The sequence below is a fragment of the Peromyscus californicus genome, unplaced genomic scaffold, assembly GCF_007827085.1.
Source record: "Peromyscus californicus insignis strain IS unplaced genomic scaffold, ASM782708v3 Scaffold_14__1_contigs__length_90479793_seg_2, whole genome shotgun sequence".
Classification (NCBI taxonomy): Eukaryota; Metazoa; Chordata; class Mammalia; order Rodentia; family Cricetidae; genus Peromyscus; species Peromyscus californicus.
Genome location: NW_026294436.1, coordinates 70,060,954 through 70,083,801, shown reverse-complemented (window position 1 = coordinate 70,083,801; position 22,848 = coordinate 70,060,954). Strand labels below are relative to the sequence as shown.

Here is a 22,848-nt window from a genome sequence, read left to right as displayed (position 1 = left end):
TAACCCCGCCTCCTTTTGCCTGTGCCCCGCCCCTTCCGCTCCCGAGCGCGTGCGCACTTCCACGCAACTGGGTTCTTCGAGGGTCCCGGCGTTTAGGTCCCGGGCCGCTGCCGCGGGCTGCGTGCGGAGGCGGCCGCTTGTGGCGCCCACCATGCGTTGGGGGCTGCGCCCTCACAGGCCTGGGGCGGCGGCGCTGGCCGCTGCCGGGAGCTTATGGAGGCCAGCCCGCTTTCCCGGCCGCCTCGGGTGTCTGGGAATGCCGAGGAGGCTGGTGGTGCGGTCAGTGGCAGGGGCGGATAGCCCCCAGAGCAGCCCGAACAGCGGCAGATACCGGGACACGGTGCTGCTGCCGCAGACCAGCTTCCCGATGAAGCTGCTGGGCCGCCAGCAGCCCGACATGGAGCTGGAGATCCAGCAGGTACCGGGCGCGGCCACCCGGGCAGGGTGGGGTGGGCCAGCTCTGCGGAACGCTCCGGGCCGCTGGGGTTCCCAGACGGGCCCTAGGGGGGCGGGTTCCAAAGCGAAGCCCAATGCCAAGCAGTGCACCTTCCAATTTCAGCACCAAGCGAGTCGGCTTTGCACACTCTTCCTGTCTTAGTTGTCAGAAAGTAACCAGCATGTAAATAAAAGTTCAAGTGTGGGCTGGATAGATGGCGGCGCTTGCTGCTCTTGCTGAGGATCTGAGTTCGTTTCCACGCACACTAGTGTGGCAGGTTCACACCACCTGTAACTCCAGCTCCAGGAGAGCCAATGCCTCTGACCTCCGCCGGCACCTGCTCAGATGCACCGCTCACAAATAATTAAAAATAAAAACTAAGTCTTTAAAAAATAATTCAAGTTTTCGCAAAGAACGGAAGTTGAAGCCCACCTTAGTTACATGTCTAGGCCTTTCGCTGGAATTATGACTCCTTTGCAGGACAAAGTAGCAGTCCTTGAGTTCCCTTGTAGACTGTGTATTTGTCTTCTATAGCATACTCAGTTTGGCCGAGACTCACGTGTTAGTTAGTATAACATTAGAGTCTTTAAAATATTCCTGGTCACTAGGAATACTGCTTAAGTGAATAAAGTTAGCTTGGATATTCTTTGGATTTAGGGAAGTATTGAGGCCAAAGAATAACAAGAATAAATTACCAGTGTGTTTTGGGTGGTAGAGAGGACTGGGGATGGACAGGTCTTTCAGCAGGGCAGGATTGAGGCAGTGGATATTGATAGGCTTGCCAAGAATTTAGCCCTTCTGCCACGTAAAAGTTTAGATTTTAATCTGAAGTATTGTTGAGGGCAGGGAAGACTGCTGACTGTTTAATACTGGTTCCTTTCAGGAATGTTTCCAGTTATATTTCTGAGTTGAAAGAGTTGGAATGGGATAAGTAATAACTGAGGATTAATAAGATTCCACAGCATGTATTTATGTGATATGTAAACATTGGCTTTTTTTTTTTTTTTAACAGAAATGTGGGTTTACAGAGCTTTATTCCTGGCAAAGAGAAAGAAAAGTAAAGACGGAATTTTGTCTTCATGATGGACCTCCTTATGCAAATGGTGACCCTCATGTTGGGCATGCCTTAAACAAGGTACTTATAGTTTAGGTTATAAAACTTGGAAGTAAATACTCTGCAAAAGAGCATATTCTACGCTGTGATAATTCTGTAAAGTTACATTGGCATATGCAAATCAATGAATTGTGAATAAGTTTATTTATTTATTGTGGTGCTGGACATAAAACTCAGGGCCTTGTTCATGCTAGGTAAGTAGTCTACCAGGGAGCTGCATCCCAATGTATTTTGTGTATGTTGTGGGGGTCTGTGGATGGAACCAAGGATGTAACACATGGGAGACATGCTCCTGTTACTGCTTCTCATCTCTACATCTGCAGCCCACACTGGATACATTAGTAGCAATACACAGTTTTAATACTACGTGAACATTAACATTGCAGGTGTTTCCTTTCAGCTTTTTGTTACTTTACACTTAAATTCCACCTCATTCATTACTTCTTGTTTATGTGTTGGGCATTATTCTGTACTCCAGACAGTGAAAAAAATAAAGTCATATCCATTCTTTATACTCTATTTGGGAAGATAAATTATTAAGATATGTAACATGCTGGACTGTTATAATAGCTGTGGAGGAAACAGAAGTGGAAAGGAGAGATAATAGAGTCATTGCTGACGCTAATTCTTTTTAATTCTACTTTATTTTATGTGTATGGGTGCTTTGCCCATCTGTATGTCTGTCTGTGCACCGCTTGCACGCCTAATGCCTTCAGAGGACAGAAGAAAGCTCGCAGATGCCCTGGACTGGAGTTAAAGATGGTTGTGAGCTACCATGTGGGTGCCTGGCTTCTCTGGAAGAGCAGCCAGTGCTCGTAACTGCTGAGCCATCTCTCCAGCCCTGGAGCTGTAATTTTAATAAACGGATTTGGAATGGCTCTTCAACAGGAAAGGTGAAATTACTTAAGGGAAATACTTAAGAGAGCAAGTGAAAGCCCAGTGTGCTGATGTTCTCCTGCATTCCTACATTTAGTAGTTGAGGTAGTAGAATCATTGAGTGTTTGAGGCCCATCTAGGTCCCCTAGTGGGTTTGAACAGTATGGACTAGAGTTAAAACCTGTCTCAAAAACAGACAAACAAAACAAAACAAAAACCCCCAAGTAGGTAAGACTAGCCAGTGCAAGACTTGAGATGGGGGGTTTTGGCTCCTCTGAGGAATAGTAAGGAAGGCAACATAGGCAGTACATGAGGGGAGAGTGTTAGGTATGGCTACAGATGTGGCAGAGTGCAGATTGAACAGTCCGTTTAAAGGACTTTGGGCTTCATTCTGTGAATATTAGCGAGCCTTTGGCCTTCAGGGTCAGGTGGTTGAGTAGATGCACTCAAGATCTGATTTATTAGATAATTTACTATGGTTTCAAACATTTATGTGGTCTGACTAATAGGATCATTTTAGGCTGTTTTGTTGGTGATAGAGTGTTGAGGTTAAGGCATCTGCAAGCAGAGAGACCATTCAGGAGTCAGAGGACAGCGACAGTGTCCTTGACAGCTGAAGCCACAAAAGCAAAAAGAGTCCAGCTTTGGAGTGCAGTCTGATGTGGAGCTGATGAACAGAACATCCTGTGTTAAGACTCAAGGCCGCTTCAGAGAGCTTTGACCTGGAGCACGTAGGCCAGTGTTTCTCTAACTTGGTGGGGAAGATGGTGGGAGGGTGGGTGTTTGGAGGGGAGGAGTTCAGACTTGGGCAGGGGAGGAAGATGCCGAGTAGTCAGAAGCAAAGCCACCAGCGCAGGGTCTGGAGCTGGTGTCTGGTCTGTTTCTGAGGCAGGTGGATGGCTGTTGAGTAGGCTCTGAGAGAGCTCATCTGGCCACCTGTGCTTCCCACTGTGAGGGAGGAACTGCAGCTGTCACCGTGAGTACATGATGTGACTGCTTCCCAGGGAAAACTGACTTGCTGCAGCCTGATAATCAATTCATCTTCCTTTAGTTTTTAGAAAATTACGTTTATTTGTATGTGTGTGCCTTAATTTCTAACATACGATTAAAAACCAAAGAGAGTTCCATATTACTTTATTTAATGTTTGTTTTTGGTACTGGAGGTCAGGCTGGGTGCTGCTTCTATGAAGCATTAGATCTCTAAGCTACACTCCAAAGATTTTCTATTATTGATCAGATTCTCCTTTCTGACAGATGTACTATATTAATGCTGTATTTTTTCCACATGGCACTGTTTTAACTACGTTCCACCTTTTTTTGAGACAGACTCTCTTGAGTAGCTTGATCTGGCTTCAGACTCATGACCCTTCGCCTCAGAATACTGCCATTATACACGTGCACCACTATACCCAGGATGTCCACAGATTTGATACGCTCATTGTATTTAAAATTATACCTCCCTGCATTTTAAAATACATTGACTTGCCGGGCGGTGGTGGCGCACGCCTTTAATCCCAGCACTCGGGAGGCAGAGCCAGGCGGATCTCTGTGAGTTCGAGGCCAGCCTGGGCTACCAAGTGAGTTCCAGGAAAAGGCGCAAAGCTACACAGAGAAACCCTGTCTCGAAAAAAAAACCAAAAAAAAAAAAAAAAAAAAAAAATACATTGACTTATTTGCATATGGGAGGGAGGGCACCCGTACCACAGTGTGTACGTGGAAGTCAGAGATCAAACAGCTTGAGGGACTTAGTTCTCCCCTCCCACCATGGAGCTAGAAAGACAGGAGTCAGTGCCATGTGGATCAGGAGTACAGGACTGATTCTAAAAATGGAAAACTACCCCCTCCATGCCTGCCTGGAACCCTGTCAAAGGCCTGGGAGTCAGTGGGGATTTGGTCTTGTTCCTCCTCAGCCAGTGTGGTCTTGCCTCCTTTCTCCTGCCTGGTGAGCATTTCCCAGGTGACAAAAATGACTCACATTGTCCATTGTGAAATCTCAACCAGGTTTCCTGACTTCCCTCTAAAGTCATACCACCTCAGCCCCCAAAATTATTTTCTAGCCCTTTAACATGCTTTTTGCATCCTAGAGAGTGTACATAATATTATAATTTAGTTTCCACTGGAAAACGAGGCTCGTTTTCCTGTTTACTGCTGTCTCCTCGGGACCTGGAACACTTTTTGGCTCAGAGTAAGAATACTGAAATAGGAAAATGAAAGACGCTGTCTCAGTTTCTTTTCTGTTGCTGTGACACAACACCATGACCAAAGCAATTATAAAAGAAAGAGTTCATTTGAGGCTTACAGTTTCAGAGAGTGAGTCCATGACCATGAGTCATGGGGAGTGTAGGTAATATGCATACACACACACACACACACACACATACAGAATATATATATATATTCTCACCCATACTGGGATTGAACCCTGGGGCTGTGTGCATGCTGGAGAAGTGCTCTACTGCTGAGCTACTTGCCGAGTCCTCTTTATTTTTCGATTTTGAAACAAGGTTTCACGCAGTTGTGTAGGCTAGCCTTGCTGTCACTGTAGCTCAGACAGGCCTTGAACTTGGGATCCTCCTACCTTAGCCGGTGGCCTCCATAGAAGCTGTGATTACAGACCTGTGCCCCTGGCCTGATCTGAGAAGGGGAACTCAGCTGCTGACGCGCCTGCTGATGAGGCCTGCTGTTGAAGGAGGGCCCTGTTAGTACCAAACAGTTGAGCAGCGTGAGATTCCATCTCCTGGGTGCAGCGTCAGTTCTGCAGGAGCCTGTGCTTCTCAGCAAGTGTGAGCATCATGTACTGTGTTGTCTATGTTAATGTTTCCATAAGTATAATCAAAGTTTCTAACCGACTTATTTACATTCTGGGGTTTGGAAGGTCAAAAGAATTTCTTTAAAAGGTGCAATGGGCTGACACTCTTCCCCCAATTGACAAATGGTGAAATTTGGGCATAATGGTTTTCATGTTTCTTGTTTGATTTTTTTCCCCCTTGATAACATTTATATTGTGAAATTCAAATATTTGTTATTTCTGTGTAAATATAGCACATTAATTAGTAGATTTAATTGGTTATTTTATAGAAATACTATAAAATTAGACTTGATGCTTTAAAAAGAGTCAGATTATGAGCTGTGTGTTTTCTGGGTGGTGATTGTGCTTTCATCCCTGCAGATTTTGAAGGACATTGCCAATCGATACCATATGATGAGAGGCTCCAAAGTGCATTTCGTGCCTGGCTGGGATTGTCATGGGTTGCCCATTGAGACAAAAGTGTTATCAGAGCTTGGTGTAAATGCTCAGACTCTTTCAGCCATGGAGATCAGAGAGAAAGGTGAGCTCCATTTTCATTTAAAGTGAATCTGTGACTGCTCGACCTCCTTCTAAAACCAGGGCTCTGCCTGTAGGAGGTCTTTCTTGTCGGACTTTCTTTGGACTGTCGGTCCCCAAATAATGACAGGGAGACTTCTTATTAATTATGAAAGCTTGGCGTTTAGCTTAGGCTTTTTCCCAACTAGCTCTTACAGCTTAAATTAACCTGTTTCTATTAATCTACGTTCTTCCACATGACTCTTTACCTCTCCTCCATTCTGTATGTCCAACTTCCTCTGTGTCTCGCTGGCATCTCCTCTGCACCTAGATTCTAACCCTGAGTACCTCTCTCTCCCCGGAAGTCCCACCTATTCTCTTCCTGCCTAGCTATTGGCCATTCAGCTCTTTATTAACCAATCAGAAGGCTCCTTGGCAAAGACACATCTTCACAGTGTACAAAAAGATTATCCCACAGCATCTGCCAAAGGGACTTTGCTTTGTTTTGGTTACAGTGAGACCTATTGGAGATTTACTACTTCACATCAGCGACAATTCCGATTTTTTTCTTTTTGAGACAAGGACCTCCACGTTTACCTCTGGCTGACCTCACGTTCTTAACTGCATCCTCCTGCCTTGGCCTTCCGAATCCCAGCATCGTTGGCGTGAGCCTCCATGGATCCCAGATTTTCTTTTTTAAATTGACTTTTGTAAGAACCCAACCAGAAAGTTGTTCTTTGACCTATTAGTGCGTGTGCACACATGCAGACACACACACACACACACACACACACACACACACACACACACACACACACACAGAGTACAATAATACTTCTATTAGTATTATAAGAAATAATGTGGAATATTTTCCAGTTTTATTTATTTATTTATTTTTTGAGATAAGGTTTCTCTGTGTGACAGCTCTGGCTGTTCTGGAACTCACTCTGTAGCCCAGGCTGGCCTCGAACTCACTGAGATCCACCTGCCTCTGCCTCCAGAGTGCTGGGATTAAAGGCGTGCACCACCACCACTCAGCAAAATTCCAGTTAGTTAAAAAAAAAAAAAAATGTTCTATATTTTGGATACTTTCAAATAGTCTCTCTGCCAAGAACTTTTCATACGACTGGGCATATAGCTCAGTCGGAAGAGGGCTTACCTGGCATGATGAGGCCCTGTGATCAGTGCCCAGCACTGCAGGTACTGGGAGTGACAGTATATTCCTGTGATCCTGGCTTTAGGGGATCAGAAACAGCTACAGAGTGAGTCAGGCCAGCCTGGGTAAACAAGAGTTCTTCTGTCTAACAGTGCATAGCACCTTCACTTAGAGAAGCATGTAACAAGTCATGTTTGAGAATATAAAGTCAGGGTTGGGGATTTAGCTCAGTGGTGGAGCGCTTGCCTAGCAAGCGCAAGGCCCTGGGTTCGGTCCTCAGCTCTGAAAAAAAGAATATAAAGTCAGCCCAGTGGCTTAGAATCCTATCACTTGGTAATCAGCGGCAGGAGGACTGCTGTGAGTTTGAGGTCACTCTTGGCCATATAGTGAGTTTAGGGCAGGCTGGGTTTCTCAAAGGCTCTTTCTTTTTCCTCCCTTGTCTTTTCTAGCTCGATCATTTGCTAAAGCAGCCATTGAAAAGCAGAAATCGGCGTTTGCTCGTTGGGGAGTGATGGCCGATTGGAATAACTGCTACTACACATTTGATGGGAAGTATGAAGCCAGGCAGCTGAGAGTGTTTTACCAAATGTATGAGAAGGTAACGCAGCGACCTTCTTCCTCCTCCCAGTGCAGAAAGTGGGTGTCACAGAAGTTCAGCCTCGATGTTGTCCTAGTTAGTTCTCTGTTGCTGAGATGAAACACCGTGACCAGAGGCAGCTCGGGGGGAAAAGGTTGATTGTCTTCTGTGTCCCCATCACAGTCCAGTGAGGGAAGCCAAGGCAGGGATTCAAGCAAGGCAGGAACCTGGTGGCAGGAACTGAAGCGGAGGCCATGGAGGGGTGCTGCTTACTGGCTAGATCCCTGGGGCTTGCTCAGCTTTTTTCTTACACACCCTGGACTACCTGCCCTTGAGTGGTGCCACCCACAGTGAACTGGGCCCTTCTACATCAATCAAGAAAATACCTTATAGACTTGCCTGGAGGCCAATCTGAAGGAGGCATTTTCTCAGTTAATATTCCCTCTTTGCAGATTTATGTCAAGTTGACAAAGTATAACCAGCACAGGTATCCTATCTTTGTCTTTTCTAGGGCCTGGTTTATCGATCTTACAAACCGGTATATTGGTCTCCCTCATCAAGGTATGTATTCTTTGGTAATTAAAAGGTGGGGAACATTTGTGAAGCTTCCACATGTTTATGTATTGATACTTTAAAATCTCAGGACCGCGCTGGCCGAAGCAGAACTTGAGTACGATCCTGAGCATGTTAGCCGGTCGGTCTATGTGAAATTCCCTCTGTTGAAACCTCCTCCCAAGTTGGCATCTCTTACAGGTGGGTTTAGCCAAAGCTTGAGTTTGTTAATGGTCTGGAATTATTACGGTTGCTAACATATTTACAACTTTCCTCCCTCAGATGGCTCATCCCCTGTTAGCTTTTTAATCTGGACCACCCAGCCTTGGACAATTCCTGCCAATCAGGCTGTTTGCTATATGCCAGAAGCAAAGTAGGTGGTTGGTTATGTCTTTTGATTTTACCCACAAATAAGATTTGTGTTAAATTTATTTCACTCTCATGACCCTTTTAACATCTAGTGAATTATCCCTTAGTTAAGTTTATGTGGCTGTCCCTGCACTCTAGACTAGATGATGATCTATGTGAAGACCTTTTAGCTGTTCTGGGAAAGTAAAACAGATGTGAAGTCTGGAGTGCTTCGTAAACCTACTCTCTGACCTGGGAGTCGATTTTTCCAAAGTGATGCCATTTACCTGTGGATGTCTTTCTTCGTTGTGGGTGGGGCTTTACTCTGAAGTTCATCTGTTTAACAGTGGATGTCTTTTCTTCGTCGTGGGTGGGGCTTTACTCTGAAGTTCATCTGTTTACCTGTGGATGTCTTTCTTCGTTGTGGGTGGAGCTTTACTCTGAAGTTCATCTGTTTAACTGTGGATGTCTTTCTTCATCGTGGGTGGGGCTTTATTCTGAATTTCATCTTCAGGTATGCTGTTGTGAAATGTTCCTCTTCTGGGGATGTCTACATACTGGCTGAAGATAAAGTATCACCTGTTGCTTCTACCTTGGAAACAACATTTGAAGTTATTTCAACATTTTCAGGTGAGGATTTATAGACATTGTCCAACTATCAGTCATTAAAATATTGGGTTGATTGGCATTTAGTAGTTTCTTGGATATTCCCCATTGTGAATTATAGCAGATATGACATCTGTGGTTCTAGAGGAAAAAAATAAAGAAATATATGTAGTTTGCTTGTTTATTTCAGAGTCTTACTATGTAGACCAGGTTGGCCTCAAACTAGCTCACAGAGATCTGCCTGCCTCTTTCTCTCAAGTGCTGGGATTAATGGTATGGGCCATCATGCCTGTTGTCAAAGACAATACTTCTATCAGAGGAATCTTTTATGAGTAATAATTGGAACTTCAATGCAGTGACTGGTTTTATATAACTGTGGAAGTCTGAGAATATTTAAAAATAATTTCGATCCTTAGAGATGATTATGTCTTTTGAGTTTCTTGCTGAAAAGCAATCTTACAGTAAATACAATTTTAAAAATTGAATGATCACTTAGCTACAGAAGAAAACCTTATGTTCATCAGTTTAGGTGTAAGATGATTAGAAGGGTAAACACACAATCCTATCAATAAAACGGGGGACGTAAGGGCAGGAAGGGAACTGGAGTTTCTAAGATCATTGGTTCTCGATGGCGCAATAGGTAAGTTAGAGGACCCAGTGTGTTCCCTTTAAGGCCATCCCTAGCTGCATGGTGAATCTGAGATGAGCCTGAGCTCTATGAGATCCTGTCTCACAGAAAAAAAAAAAAAAAGATTTGATGGGGGTTGATGCCAGGATATCATACACAGAAAGAATGCTCTACCACTCAGCCATAGCCTAGCCCTTCGTGTAAAACACTTCTTAATGGTTTTCTTCCTTCCTTCCTTCCTTCCTTCCTTCCTTCCTTCCTTCCTTCCTTTCTTTCTTTCTTTCTTTCTTTCTTTTTTTTTTTTTTTCTGAGACAGGGTTTCTCTGTGTAGTTTTGGTGCCTGTCCTGGATCTCTCTCTGTAGACCAGGCTGGCCTCGAACTCACAGAGATCCCGAGTGCTGGGATTGAAGGCATGCACCACCTGGCCTCTTAATGGTTTTCTCAACCTGCAGGTGTGGATCTGGAAGGTGGTACTTGCAGTCACCCTTTAATTCCCGATAGAGGGTCTCCTCTTTTACCTGCCACTCATGTGACTCTGGCCAAAGGAACAGGATTGGTTCACACAGCCCCAGCTCACGGTATGGAAGATTACAGCGTAGCATCTCAGCACGAGCTCCCTATGGTACTATTCCTCTTTTTTCCTTTTAATTATTCACCTTGCAGATTGAAAATGAGTACTCCTAACTAACATCTTTGCTTCTTGGTAATAACAATTTTTGTCATCATAGTTAAATTGTGAAATGATTACATTTATACAGTATCCTAAAACATTATTAATCCATACTAATTAAGAAAGTTCCTAGAATTAGCACAAAATCAGAACAGAATTAGACCTGAAGAATACACATTATTACATGAGGGCACTTTTAAAATATCCACAGGCCATGTTTAATTCTGTGTCACTTGACTGCGCTTTGAGATGTGCGTTTTTTACTAATTGAAAGTTTGGGGCAACCCTGTGTTGAGCAAGTCCAGGACAAATTTTTTAATTATTATTTATTTCACATGTGTGGATTTTTTTTTGCCTGCATGTATGTATGTCTGTGTGCCATGTGTGTACCTAGTACCGTTGGATGCCAGAAGAGGGCATTGGATTCCCTGGACTGGAGTTATAGATGGTTGTGAGCCACCAGATGGGCCAGCACCATTTTTTCAACAGCTCAGATCATCCTTAACAGTTTTTAGCAAAAAAGTATTTTGTAATTGAGGTAGGTACATTTTTTTCAAAACACACTGCTTGTGCACACTTAGTAGCCGATAGTGTAGCCTAGGCCTGATTCTTATTTGCACTAGGAAGCTGAGTAGTTGGTGCAGTTGGCTCTGCTTGCCTGTTGCTTTCCTGCCGTTCACATTTTTTCCACAGTGGTCTCAGCAAACCAGGATACCCATGCTGAGTGTTGTGTCACATAGACACAGTGCTCTCACTCCCCGAACAATGGCAAGTAGATTGCAGTAAGCAGTTGGAGGCAGTGGTTAAGCTTTGCCTTTCCAAATTCCTAAGCTTGTTTTACACACTTTACTTAGCAACTTTTACCATTTGGTTAAGAAGGGCGCAGGCGAAGAATGGTATACTTGGCCAGTGATCTGAGAGAGACCAGTTTAAAATGTTTTAGAATACTTGTGCTTTTCACTATTAAACTTTAGGAATGTACTTTAGTGACACATTTTGTCTTTGGTAGTTTAAATATATAAAATTCAGGAATCTATTGACTGAGGAAGAGATACCCAGATTTCTAAAGTAGAGATAAGGCAGACTTTGTAATGAGATGCTTTAAATATGTTGTTTTACCATAGATTGCCATAAGGTAAAGTGTCTCAATGCTTTAACTGTTCAAAATGGTCCATTGTAGGACTGTTTAGTGAATGAAGATGGAGTCTTCACTGATGCTGCAGGTCCTGAGCTTGAGAACAAGGCTGTACTTGAAGAGGGAACAGATGTGGGTAGGTGTCATCTGTTGATAGCCCAGTATGTTTCTGGAAGGGACCAGTCGCAAGACCCCTCACCTCTTCAGTCAGACCCCACACTTCCAGTCACAGTGAACCTCATTTGGTTAGCCATATGGTTCAAAATGAAGCTTAGGACCTAGTGTCTTTTGTTTCAGATCTGATCCAGTTGTTTATGCAAATATAGACAGTCAGCGGCAGCGATGGTCGTTTGGTGGGGAGGTGCTCCAGAGATCGTCAGCACGCTGCCTTTGTGAAGGGATAGAAATCAAGCTTGGGGTAGATGATGCCTGTGAATCAGACAGCCCCTGCTCTTTCAGCAAGCTTTGCAGATAGCTGATCCGGGGGGAGGGCCTTCAGTGTCGAATTGTCCTTCTGTCTTCATGGCTTTAGGAGTGGAGCAGTTTGGAATCTGATTCAGGTTTATGGTGCTGGTGTCTGTCCCTTCCACACCTGGGACAGGCCACTTTCATTGGCACCTCTGCCCAGGTCCAGTTCCTCCTCAGGCTTTTAAGTTATGTCTAATGGGAAATTGTTTTAAGTTATAAAGATGCTTCAGACGGCAAAGAATTTGTTGAAAGAAGAAGAAGTGGTTCACAGCTATCCCTGCGACTGGAGAACGAAGAAACCTGTGGTGATTCGGGCCAGCAAGCAGTGGTTTGTAAACATCACGGATATCAAGGCTACGGCTAAGGTAGGAAAGGCCTGCTCTGAGGGTTGGGCTGGTTATTCCCACAGTAAAAAGGTGTGTGTGTGTGTGTGTGTGTGTGTGTGTGTGTGTTGAGGGGTTGGGATGGGGGTTTCACGAGAGAAGATTTATGATTATTTATTATGATTTATGGTTTATTTTCCTAAAATTGAATACTTTTAGGCAGGAAAAGATCCCATACTTGATTCTTTCATTATACATGTGTAAAAATAAGGTTTAAAGGGGTTGAGTGAGTCATCTGGTCACTTTTGTGTCCTGTGTCTTAAAAGCAGCATAGGCTGAGGGCAGAACTCAGTTAGCAGCTGTGTGACCTCCTAGCACCCGAGTTCTGTAACTCTTCATCCAGTTCAAGGCAGGCCTGTCTGCCACAATCCCACCTAATATATATTTAGTGAAGTTTTTGTGTCCTCTATTGCCTTGAAATTAAGCCTGCTAAAAAGAAGGAAGCAAAACAAAATTTTGGTCCATTTAAAAATTTGTCGTGGGGCTAGAGAAATGGCCTAGCGATTTAGAGCACTTGCTGCTCTTCCAGAGCACCTGAGTGTGGTCCCAGCCCCCCACTTCAGGCTTCTCACAACTGCCTATAACCCTAGCTCCAGGACTTCTGATGCCCTCTTCTGGCCTCTGCAGGCATTGTATGCACATGCACAAACACACACACTCATAATTGTTTTAAAATGTTGTTATAAATTAACTAATTTTATAATTAGTGTTGCAAATATTTAGCAGATTTCAAGCTCTTCCATTTAATACACTTGGCGGTGTATATACTTTTACATGCACTGATGTATATTCCAAAACCAGCTTGATTCTACTGAATGACAGGCTCAAATGTATATATTTTAACTAGGTTGAATACACAGATGTTCTTCTTGGCAGCTTGCAGCCAGTTCGTGTATTGGCTTGATAATTAGGGTCCTTGTTAGAGCTATGTGCAGAAGTTTGTATTTTTTACACTTGTATAAAGTGGGCAAGTGACATGTAGTACTTTTTGTTTTATTTTTCATTTCTATAAAGGGTAAGTCTATTTTGTTGTTTGCTTATTTACATGATTTTTTTGAGACTTCATTGTGTACCTCTTGCTGTCACTATGTAGGCCAGGCTAGCCTCAAAATTGTGGCAGTCCTCCTGTCTTAGCCTCCTGAGTGCTGGGATTCTAGCCGTATGTTAGTCCATATGTCCATGTGTCTGCTCTTGACCGTGGTGAAATTGTTTCTGTTGCCTCACTTTGAAGTCTTGCTTTTCTGTTATTTGCCTGTGGTGGGAGTGGAGGGATCTGAACGGCTACACACACTCAGGGAAGAGCGGTATTAGGAGAAGTCAGGGCAGTTTTTAAAATTGGTTCTGTTTCTCCCACTTAACCTGATGATGAATGAATTTCAGGAGTTGTTAAAAAAAGTGAAGTTTATTCCCGGAGCAGCGCTGAATAGCATGGTTGACATGCTGGACAGGCGGCCATACTGGTGTATATCAAGGCAAAGAGCGTGGGGTGTTCCAATCCCTGTCTTTCATCATAAGACAAAAGACGAATATTTGATCAACAGGTAATTCTTTTCTGTTGTTGATTGTTTAAAGAGAGTTACGTTTTCTTGGACAAATAGTATGTACTATTAAGAATTGCTTGTTACTGAATCATTTAATCACTGGTTCTGAGATGGCCTTTGACTAGGAAGTCCAGGCTGCTCTCAGATGCCCAGGACCAAGTAATTGTGCTTCCTCAGCCTTCTGAGCAGCTGGAGTGACAGGTGTGTGCCACCATCCTCTGCCTTCCTCTGTCTCACCATGGAGCTCTGGTCAGTCTGGTGTAGTCGTCCTGCCTTACCCTCCCCAGAGCCGGGGTTGTAGGCATGTTCCAGCTCTCCTGGGAAGGTCATATCGTTGCTAGGCTGAGTGATCCAGTAGTCAGGAAGACTGGGGACCGGGATAGGATTATAAATTAAAGCCAAGAGTAGAAAGTCTGTAGAGAGAGAGAAGAGCGAGAACGAGGCAGTCAGCAGGTGATGTGCTCCCCGTTTTAATGACCTGGTGATGTACTTTCTGTGCTGTTCTAGCTCTCAGCAATTGTAGATTGTTGCTGTTTTGTTGTTGTTCTCTCCCATCCCCGGGGTGTGTGTGCGTGTGTGTGTGCGTGCGTGCGCCTGCCTCCACACCCATCTGCTTATGGCTGTTTTAACAGAGGTAGAAAGGGAAATGCTGATCATTTTTATTAGGAATTTATTCTAGGTTTTCATTTTCTTAGAATGCTTTGACTTAATTTTAGTTTCATTAATGAGATTTTACTAAATTATGCTATAGCATCAATGACATTGGCTAAGTGTTTGTTAGTTGAGGATCTACTGAGGAGTTTGAGGGACAGAGGCAACAAGTGATGGGGTGTTTGGGAGACTGTAGGCACACGCTGGGCAGCCCTTCTTGGGATTCCTTGGTGATGTTGTAGATGGTCTGCTTTTCATAGTTACTGTGATTGTATGTTCTTAATAGTACCTTACTGAATGCACATATTTGTTGTGGAATATTTAAGTAGGCAAAGATGTGTTAGATTTGTTTATGCTGCAGAATATAACTTTAACTGTAAAGGTGTGTTACTTTTGTTTATGCTGCATTTGTTTAATAATGTAAGGATTCATGTTTAATTATGTAAAGATGTGTTGCATCTGTTTCACCTTGCCTGCCTAAGGCACCTGATTGGTCTAATAAAGAGCTAAACATCCAATAGCTAGGCAGGAAAAGGATAGGCGGGGCTGGCAGGAAGAGAGAGTAAATAGGAGGAGAAATATAGGCTCCAGGGGAAGGAGGAACAAGAGAAAGAGGAAGAAGAGGAGGAGGAGGGGAGGAGGAAGAGGAGGAAGAGAAGGGGGAAATGAGGGAGACGTGGGGGGAGGGAGCGAAGTCAGGCAGATGCCAGCCAGCAGACATGAGAAGCAGTGAAAGTAAGATATACAGAAAGAAAGTAAAAAGCCCTGATTAAAAAAAGATAAAGAGAAACAGGTTAATTTAAAAGAGCTAGCCAGAAAAGAGCTAAGCTAAGGCCGAGCATTCAAAACTAATCATGTCTCCATGATTTGGGAGCTGGTTGGTGGCCCAAAAGAAAAAAAGCCTGGTACATATATTTTAGGAGTTTTAAAAAATGTTGATTTAAGTTGCTTTTTAAAAAGTCACCTATGATCATATAAGGGATAGGCTTGTTGCTGTTTTTAATAATTTTGTGCTGGGAAATGTGTCAAGGCCCTGCATGCGCCCTACAGCTGAGCTCCACTCTATGCCCTAACAGTTTGCTTTTTCCTTTTTATGATAGTGTAGCTTTTGATATCCTTTGTGTGCGTGTTCTTGTTCATTTTGATCTCATGCCCTGTGGCACTTGTTCGAAGAGAACAAGAGCTTCTACCTTGGACAGATGTAGGACTGTTTGCTCACTCGCTTCATTCACAGAGGACGTAGCATTTCAGCTGAGCGTGGGGAAGAGTGCTCTGCAGGAGTCGGGGTGAGCAGTACACAGGACACGCGCATAGGAGCCACACTGGCTCCAGGGGTTGTGAGAGGGTTAGAAAGGCAGCCACTCACTAAGGACTGGCTGGGACAGACCGTAAGGAATCTTGAATAACAGATTAAGGATTTTAAACTCCTGAGTGGGCAGAAGTATTTTTGTCCGACTGTTTGATTCTTGTTTAGGTTAGCGTTAGCTTGACTTTGCCCGAGTATTGTTGCTGTGTGGTTCTTACAGAGTTGGTTAGTTACGTTTCACTACTATCTTAATACTTCTGTGGAGAATGAAAGTGATTGTAGTTGAGACAAATTCCCACAAGTAACTTGAAAGTCACTGTTGTTTCTCAGCCCTGTTACTAGAATACAAGACTTTTAAGGCGTTAACTTAGGGTGATTGAGGTGGGGTGAATGTATGTTATTAAGATTAAAAAGCAGAGCAGATTTGTTCTTTGTTTTGGGTGAAGGAGAATGATTGAACCTAGGCTCTCTCAGATGTTAAACATACGCTCTACCACTGAGCTGCACCCCAGACTTCAACAACATATACTCTACCACTGAGCTGCACCCCAGACTTCAACAACATATACTCTACCACTGAGCTGCACTCCCAGACTTCAACAACATATACTCTACCACTGAGCTGCACCCCAGACTTCAACAACATATACTCTACCACTGAGCTGCACCCCAGATTCAACAGCACACACTCTACCACTGAGCTGCACCCCCAGACTTCAACAACATATACTCTACCACTGAGCTGCACTCCCAGACTTCAACAACATATACTCTACCACTGAGCTGCACTCCCAGACTTCAACAACATATACTCTACCACTGAGCTGCACCCCAGATTCAACAGCACACACTCTACCACTGAGCTGCACCCCAGACTTCAACAACATATACTCTACCACTGAGCTGCACTCCCAGACTTCAACAACATATACTCTACCACTGAGCTGCACCCCCAGACTTCAGCAACATACACTCTACCACTGAGCTGCACCCCAGATTCAACAGCACACACTCTACCACTGAGCTGCACCCCAGACTTCAACACCATACACTCTACCACTGAGCTGCACCCCAGATTCAACAGCACACACTCTACCACTGAGCTGCACCCCAGATTCAACACCATACACTCTACCACTGAGCTGCACCCCAGACTTCAACAACGTATACTCTACCACTGAGCTGCACCCCAGATTCAATACCATACACTCTACCACTGAGCTGCACCCCCAAACTTCAACAGCACACACTCTACCACTGAGCTGCACCCCAGACTTCAGCAAACTGGTGGAACTGACTGTTCAATTTAGCTACATTTTTACTTTTAAAATAATAGATCAGTTAAAAGAAATAGATGTGAGCTTTTTCAGACATACAGAGACGGTCCACACTGGCATCGTCTGCAGTTTATTTCGTGAGCAGTGTTTTCCTACTGTGTACAGACTCTCCCGTGATCTGCCGCAGAACTGCTTGAAGGTGTCAGTCAATTGGTGGTTTTTAAGTAGCAGAGACATACAGAATATTGGCCTACAGAATGACAGACATACTCAGCCATACTGTCTGTCAATTCATAGGTCATTTTCCTGTACACCAGTTCACGATGAGAACTTGCATTGTCTTCTGTGGTTGGGTCTTTCTGGTGACACAGCACTTGAATTTTTTTTTTTCATTTTTCTTTATTAAGAAATTTTCTACTTACTCCACATACTATCCATAGATTCCCCCTCCCCCTCCTCCCACCCCCCAGCCCTCTTTCCCAAGCCACCCTGCATCCCCACATCCCCCAAATCGAGGTCTCCCATGGGGAGTTAGCAAAGCCCAGCACACTGAGCCTAGGCAAGTCCAAGCCCCTTCTCACTGCACCGAGGCTGACAGCACTTGAATTTTAAAACGTTTATATTCTTAATTATTTGTTAGTTAGAAAATAGAGTGAAGGTTATCATTTTTCTTTTTTAATCAAATGAGATCAAGTACCCAGAAATTTCTGTTCTTCCTTTCCCACGTTTGTAGCCAGTTGGTGGCCATCAAAAGTAACAGCATCTCCACTGGAAATCAGTCCACAGTCCACATGGAGTTGCTGTTACATGTGATGACTCCATTCCGTTTGTCGGAGGATTTCTTTTGTTTTAAAACCGTAGTTAATGTGTATGATTCTAAGGACTGAACCCGGAGTTTGGTGCATGCTGGGCAAGCACTCTACAGGAGACTGTGGAGCTACGCCCAGCCCTCTGCCTCCTCCTGACGTGTGTGTAGGTGGTGGGTGTGGTGGCAGTTTGGGGACAAAGGTCTAGCCTGTACCTTGCTGTCCTGCCTCAGCTTCCTGAGAGCTGGGACCCAGGGCGAGCTGCAGCACCATGTCTTCCTCTCCTGCTTCTTGGACGAAAGTCTTCACATTACCTCTAAGCATACTTGTTTTGCAGAAGAAAACCTTGGTTTATTCATGTTCTAAGTAAGTTTAAAGACTGGCAGACTTCAAACTCTGGACTTGAACTCTGACATGTTAATTTCATTTATAGTTTCGACTTGCTTCTTTTTCTCAAGAATAGTTCTACTTTTGATGTTAATAACATTGGTCATTTTCTGAATCTGTAATGTAATTCCTGTATAATTTAGGTGGAACTCTATTCTTTGGTTAGTAAAAACAAATATTTTTTAACCTAAAATGGATAAAATTCAGAAACATTGGCCCCCTAGAGAAGACAGGAACTGTTGATAAAGTTTCTTTCCTTATTTCAGGCGTGTGTTGTCGCCAACACTGTTGATTTAGGCAGCGTGGAGCCGACTTTTAGAGACCTGCAGACTTTATGTTTGTTAAGTAAAGAAAGCATCTGAAATCATTTTCTGCTGCCTTTTCAGCTGAGTGTAGGACCGAATGGAGAACAGGCTCTTCTTTCTGACGCTCCATCGTGTTCTTAGTCACATGTAGTACACAGATAGGAACTCTTAACCTCTTACCTCACTCTTCCGGTAGCTTCCAGTGCGGCTCTTGTCCTGTCCCTGCTGCTTACAGAGAAAACAGAAAAGAGTGAGATGCCAGCGGGCTCCTCTTACCTGGGAGCCCTCGGTGCGGGCGCTCCAGCTAAATATGCCCCGTGCAGGGGAGAGCAGAGCTCGGTGATTGGCTGCTGTCAGAACTGCTCTCACTGTCTGAATTTTCCCTGATGGAAACCAAAGCAGGGACACGTCGTAATGTGTCAGATAAGGCCTTTGAGTCAAGTACAAAGGTTTATTACGGTCTGACTTATTGCTCCGTGAAATACAGCTTTAAAATGGAAACAGATTACATAGCGATAAGTGGTTTCACCCACTTTTATCAACGGTAATTTATACTGATCTTTAGGTCATAAGTCAACTGTGTGTTCAAGTATAGGATGCTGTTAATAAAATAAAGAGAATGCTTGAATTTGCAAGGACAAATTTAGATTCCCACCCCAAAGAACATAATAATATCACAGGGGAATTCTTAAGAAATTCTTTTAAAATATTTGAAAGCATGAGCTCATTATAAATCATCATGGTCTCATGTTCTCATTATTCATTATAAAAAATTCTACTTCTAAGTAAGACTAATGAATTCTGTACAAAGATACCCATGTAAGATGTCCAGCTTAGCTGTTTGTCAAGGAGCGTAATGATCTAGAAAAAAGATAGGGCTGGGGGATAGCTCAGTACTAAAGCCCTTGCCAAGCACTCAAATCCCAGCATCACACACACATGCACACAGATGAAGTTTAATCACCCTGTGGAGGGGTGATCACGAAGACATTTGAGGTGGTAGCTTTGCCTAAGTCCTACTTAAGGAAAACCCAGGGACCAGACCTGTCCAGTATGTGGCTGTTTCTGGGTGGGTTTTGTTTGTTTGGTAGGAAGTAAATCTCTACTACTGAGCCACATTCCCACCCGGGTTTTCCTGAGACATGGACTGGGTAGCTCAGCTCTGCACACGCGTGGGGATCTCCAGTTTGCTGGTCTGTGCAAGGTGCGGATGGCAAGGGGAACTTCTCCTGGGACAGCAGTGCTGTGCTCTTGAACTCCGATGTGCTCAGACGGAAGACTTCTGTTAGTGTACTTTTAAAAATTACATCTCAGTTTAAAGTTCAATTAAGTAACTTTTTTAACTGACAAAATTGTATATATTTGGTATATACAACATGGCCTCTCCAAAAACATAGGTATTTTATATTAATATGTACTTGTTTGGTTTCCTTTATTCTCTAATTCTAGAGTTGATTTTTTTTTTAAATGATTTTTTTTTTTAAATGTAAGTCATTTGTTTGTCCAGAATCTCAGAACAGACCTGAATACAGAGCAGGGGGCTTAGCGAGGCACAGTGAGTGCTCCTGAGCACTGAGTGAGATGGGAAGCACACTCCTCCAGGGAGGCCTGCCTTCTCAGCCGCCACAGCGCCCTGGGGGCACTGGAAACAGTTTTCTTTGCTTTCAGGTTCCTAAGAACCTGGGATGAAGAGCAAAACTAGGCTGTTTTCTTGGTATTATAGAGTTTAACTTGGCAATTTTGGGGGAAAGAAGTGTCTGTGTGTATGTATGTATGTGTATATTTGTGGTCCTAGACCATGCTCATGCTAGGCCAGTGCTCTCCCACTGATCTACACACCTACCTTGACTGTATTTTGTTTGCCTGCTGCCTGGTCAGTCCTTGGAGCTCACGCTGACCTTGAACTCAGTCCCCCTGCCACATCCTCCTGAGGAGCTGAGGTGACAGACGCACACACCATGCCCTGCTTGAAGCTGGGTTTTTTAAATTATTGCACATTGTTTTTCACTGATGGAGATTACATTTGTAGTTGTGCCATTTGTAAAACTATGACTGAAGTAAAAGGAAAATGAAACCAAGCAGGCGTGGGACCCCAGACCTTGGAAATCTAAAATAAGGCTTCCATGACCTTCAGATGAACCGTGTAAAATGCAAGAGCGCTTAGCGTTTGGGTGACTGAGGCAGGAGGATTGTGAGACCAGCCTGATCTGTATGGTGACACCTCAAAAAAGGAAGGAGATGGCAGCGCAGTGGAGAGAGTTAAATAAAGCAGCTGTGTTTCCTCGTCTGTTAAACACGGGTACTGTCTCCTTATTAGTATTATTAATGTAAGTGAATTTTTACTAGTTTATAAGAGAATGTTGCAGTTCAAGGGAACTTTATTCAGGTGTCTAATGTGTTTAAACTTAGGGTTTTATAGTTGACTTAATAAGATACAGATAGCAAACTTGATTTCTTCCTTTGATTTATAGACTCAGCAAAGTACTTTAATGTAGTCAAGTAAACACTTAAACTATAATTTTAAAGTATTATTGAGTTATCTGATAGTTAAAGTTAAGAAAAACAGTTCATTTAAGTTGAATTTGTTGTTATGAAATAGGTGTGAAATACAGCATGTAAGACTACTCATTTTTATTCAGTAAGGGATTTTTTTTTTTTTAAAGTAAAAAAGTTCCTAATCTTTTTACAGCTTTTCATAGAAACTGAAGCTCAGAAAAACACCATATTTTACTCTTGGTGTTCGCCAACAAGCCAGATAGAGTGTGGGCTTTGGACTCTGCTTGCTCTGTCAACACACTAATCTCCTGAGACGCCCTCCTTCCCTGCCTTCAACCTCAGTTCCCGGCCCCCCTGCCTGGGCAGCCAGAGCTCTTTGCCATTGCCTAGCAGCTCCAGAGGACAGGGTGTGAGTTCAGCCAGGAGCTTGTGTGACAGAGGTAGGACAAAGGAGTGGTGACAGCCCTGAGCGGCCTAGTTCCAACTGTGTCACTTATTAGGCTCAAGGTTTATGAACTCTCAGGACGGGGCAGTCAGCTGTCAAGAGTTCTTATTTACAGAATAGAATCCATGGTGTTCATTTGATGAGATTAGCCTTGCCTGATTTGTTAAGTTAGTATGAAATGTGAACAGTTCACTTTCACTTTTATATTACTTTTTATCTGTTTATTCCAAACATTTAAAAATTTTCATTGCTTGCCTAAACTTGGCAATCTAATGGTAACATAAAAAGGCAGATGACACTCATCTCTTGACTCTTTTTTTTTTTTTTTTTTTTGGTATTTGAGACAGGGTTTCTCTGTGTAGTTTTTGGTGCCTGTCCTGGATCTCGCTCTGTAGACCAGGCTGGCCTCGAACTCACAGAGATCTGTCTGGCTGTCTCCTGAGAGCTGAGATTCAAGGCATGTGCCACTGCTGTCCAGAGTCTTGACTCTTTTAAGGGAAAAATATGTAATTGGCATGAACAGCATGTCCACTATAATTATGTGTATATTTGAATATACTTTGCTTGTGTCTCTGTTTTGTTCTTTGGGACATTGGATTTATTCAGATTTTTCTATTACCACGTGTTTATATTTTCTTAACTGATAAAGTGTTCTGTGCAAACTATATAAAAGACTAATATGTAACTAAGTATTACTGTCTTATAACTAGTTATTTATTGCATAAAGTTTTATGGTGTCATCCAGAAAGCTTATCTTCACTGTTAAAGTCCATCTAGGTGAATGGCCTGGCAATCCAGATCTGTGCCAATGTTAGGTTTTTATGTTCATGTTGTATGGAAATTCTTAGACTTCGGTAGCATTATACTTTCAGTCTTTCACAAAGTATCACCTTAGTTATCTTTTGTTTTTTGAGATAGTCTCACTCTGTAGACCAGGCTGGCCTTGAACTCACAGAGGTCTACCTCTCAGTGCTGGAATTACAGCTGTGTGCCACATGCCTGGCTTCTCTTTCCCTTTTTAAGATTATTTTGTTTCATGTGTCTGGGTCTTTTGCCTGCATGTGTTTATGTGTACCTAGTGCCCACAGAGGCCAGAGGAGGGCGTTGAATCCCCTTAAAATGGAAGTACAGTTGGTTCTGAAGTGCCTTGTGGTTAGGAACTGAACCTGGGTCCTCTGCAAGAGCAGTAAGTGCTCTTAACCACTGACTCATCTCTTCAGTCCTGCCTTAATCTTTTGTGAGGTATCTCAAATTTCAGGTTCAAGAGCATGTTAACTTATATTACCTCCCTGATTTTGCTTCCTGAACAGTTTTGACCAGCAGCTTCATTAATCTGTAACTTAGCAGAGATGGAGACTCTGGGCATTTTGCTCTGCACAG

The 22,848-nt window shown here is 43.4% G+C and overlaps 1 protein-coding gene across 1 annotated transcript in view; it reads left to right on the top strand.

Moving 5' to 3' along the window:
• Positions 1-49: 49 nt before the first annotated feature.
• Iars2 (isoleucyl-tRNA synthetase 2, mitochondrial) overlaps positions 50-22,848 on the top strand; it is a 40,660-nt gene continuing 17,861 nt past the window's right edge. The window contains exons 1-12 of the mRNA XM_052737935.1: positions 50-418; positions 1,449-1,571; positions 5,596-5,755; positions 7,336-7,484; positions 7,975-8,024; positions 8,107-8,216; positions 8,298-8,388; positions 8,878-8,993; positions 10,051-10,220; positions 11,449-11,539; positions 12,085-12,236; positions 13,635-13,795. Coding sequence (XP_052593895.1) covers positions 152-418; positions 1,449-1,571; positions 5,596-5,755; positions 7,336-7,484; positions 7,975-8,024; positions 8,107-8,216; positions 8,298-8,388; positions 8,878-8,993; positions 10,051-10,220; positions 11,449-11,539; positions 12,085-12,236; positions 13,635-13,795 — 1,640 coding nt within the window. The 5' untranslated portion in view covers positions 50-151. The remainder of the gene's footprint in view (positions 419-1,448; positions 1,572-5,595; positions 5,756-7,335; positions 7,485-7,974; positions 8,025-8,106; positions 8,217-8,297; positions 8,389-8,877; positions 8,994-10,050; positions 10,221-11,448; positions 11,540-12,084; positions 12,237-13,634; positions 13,796-22,848) is intronic.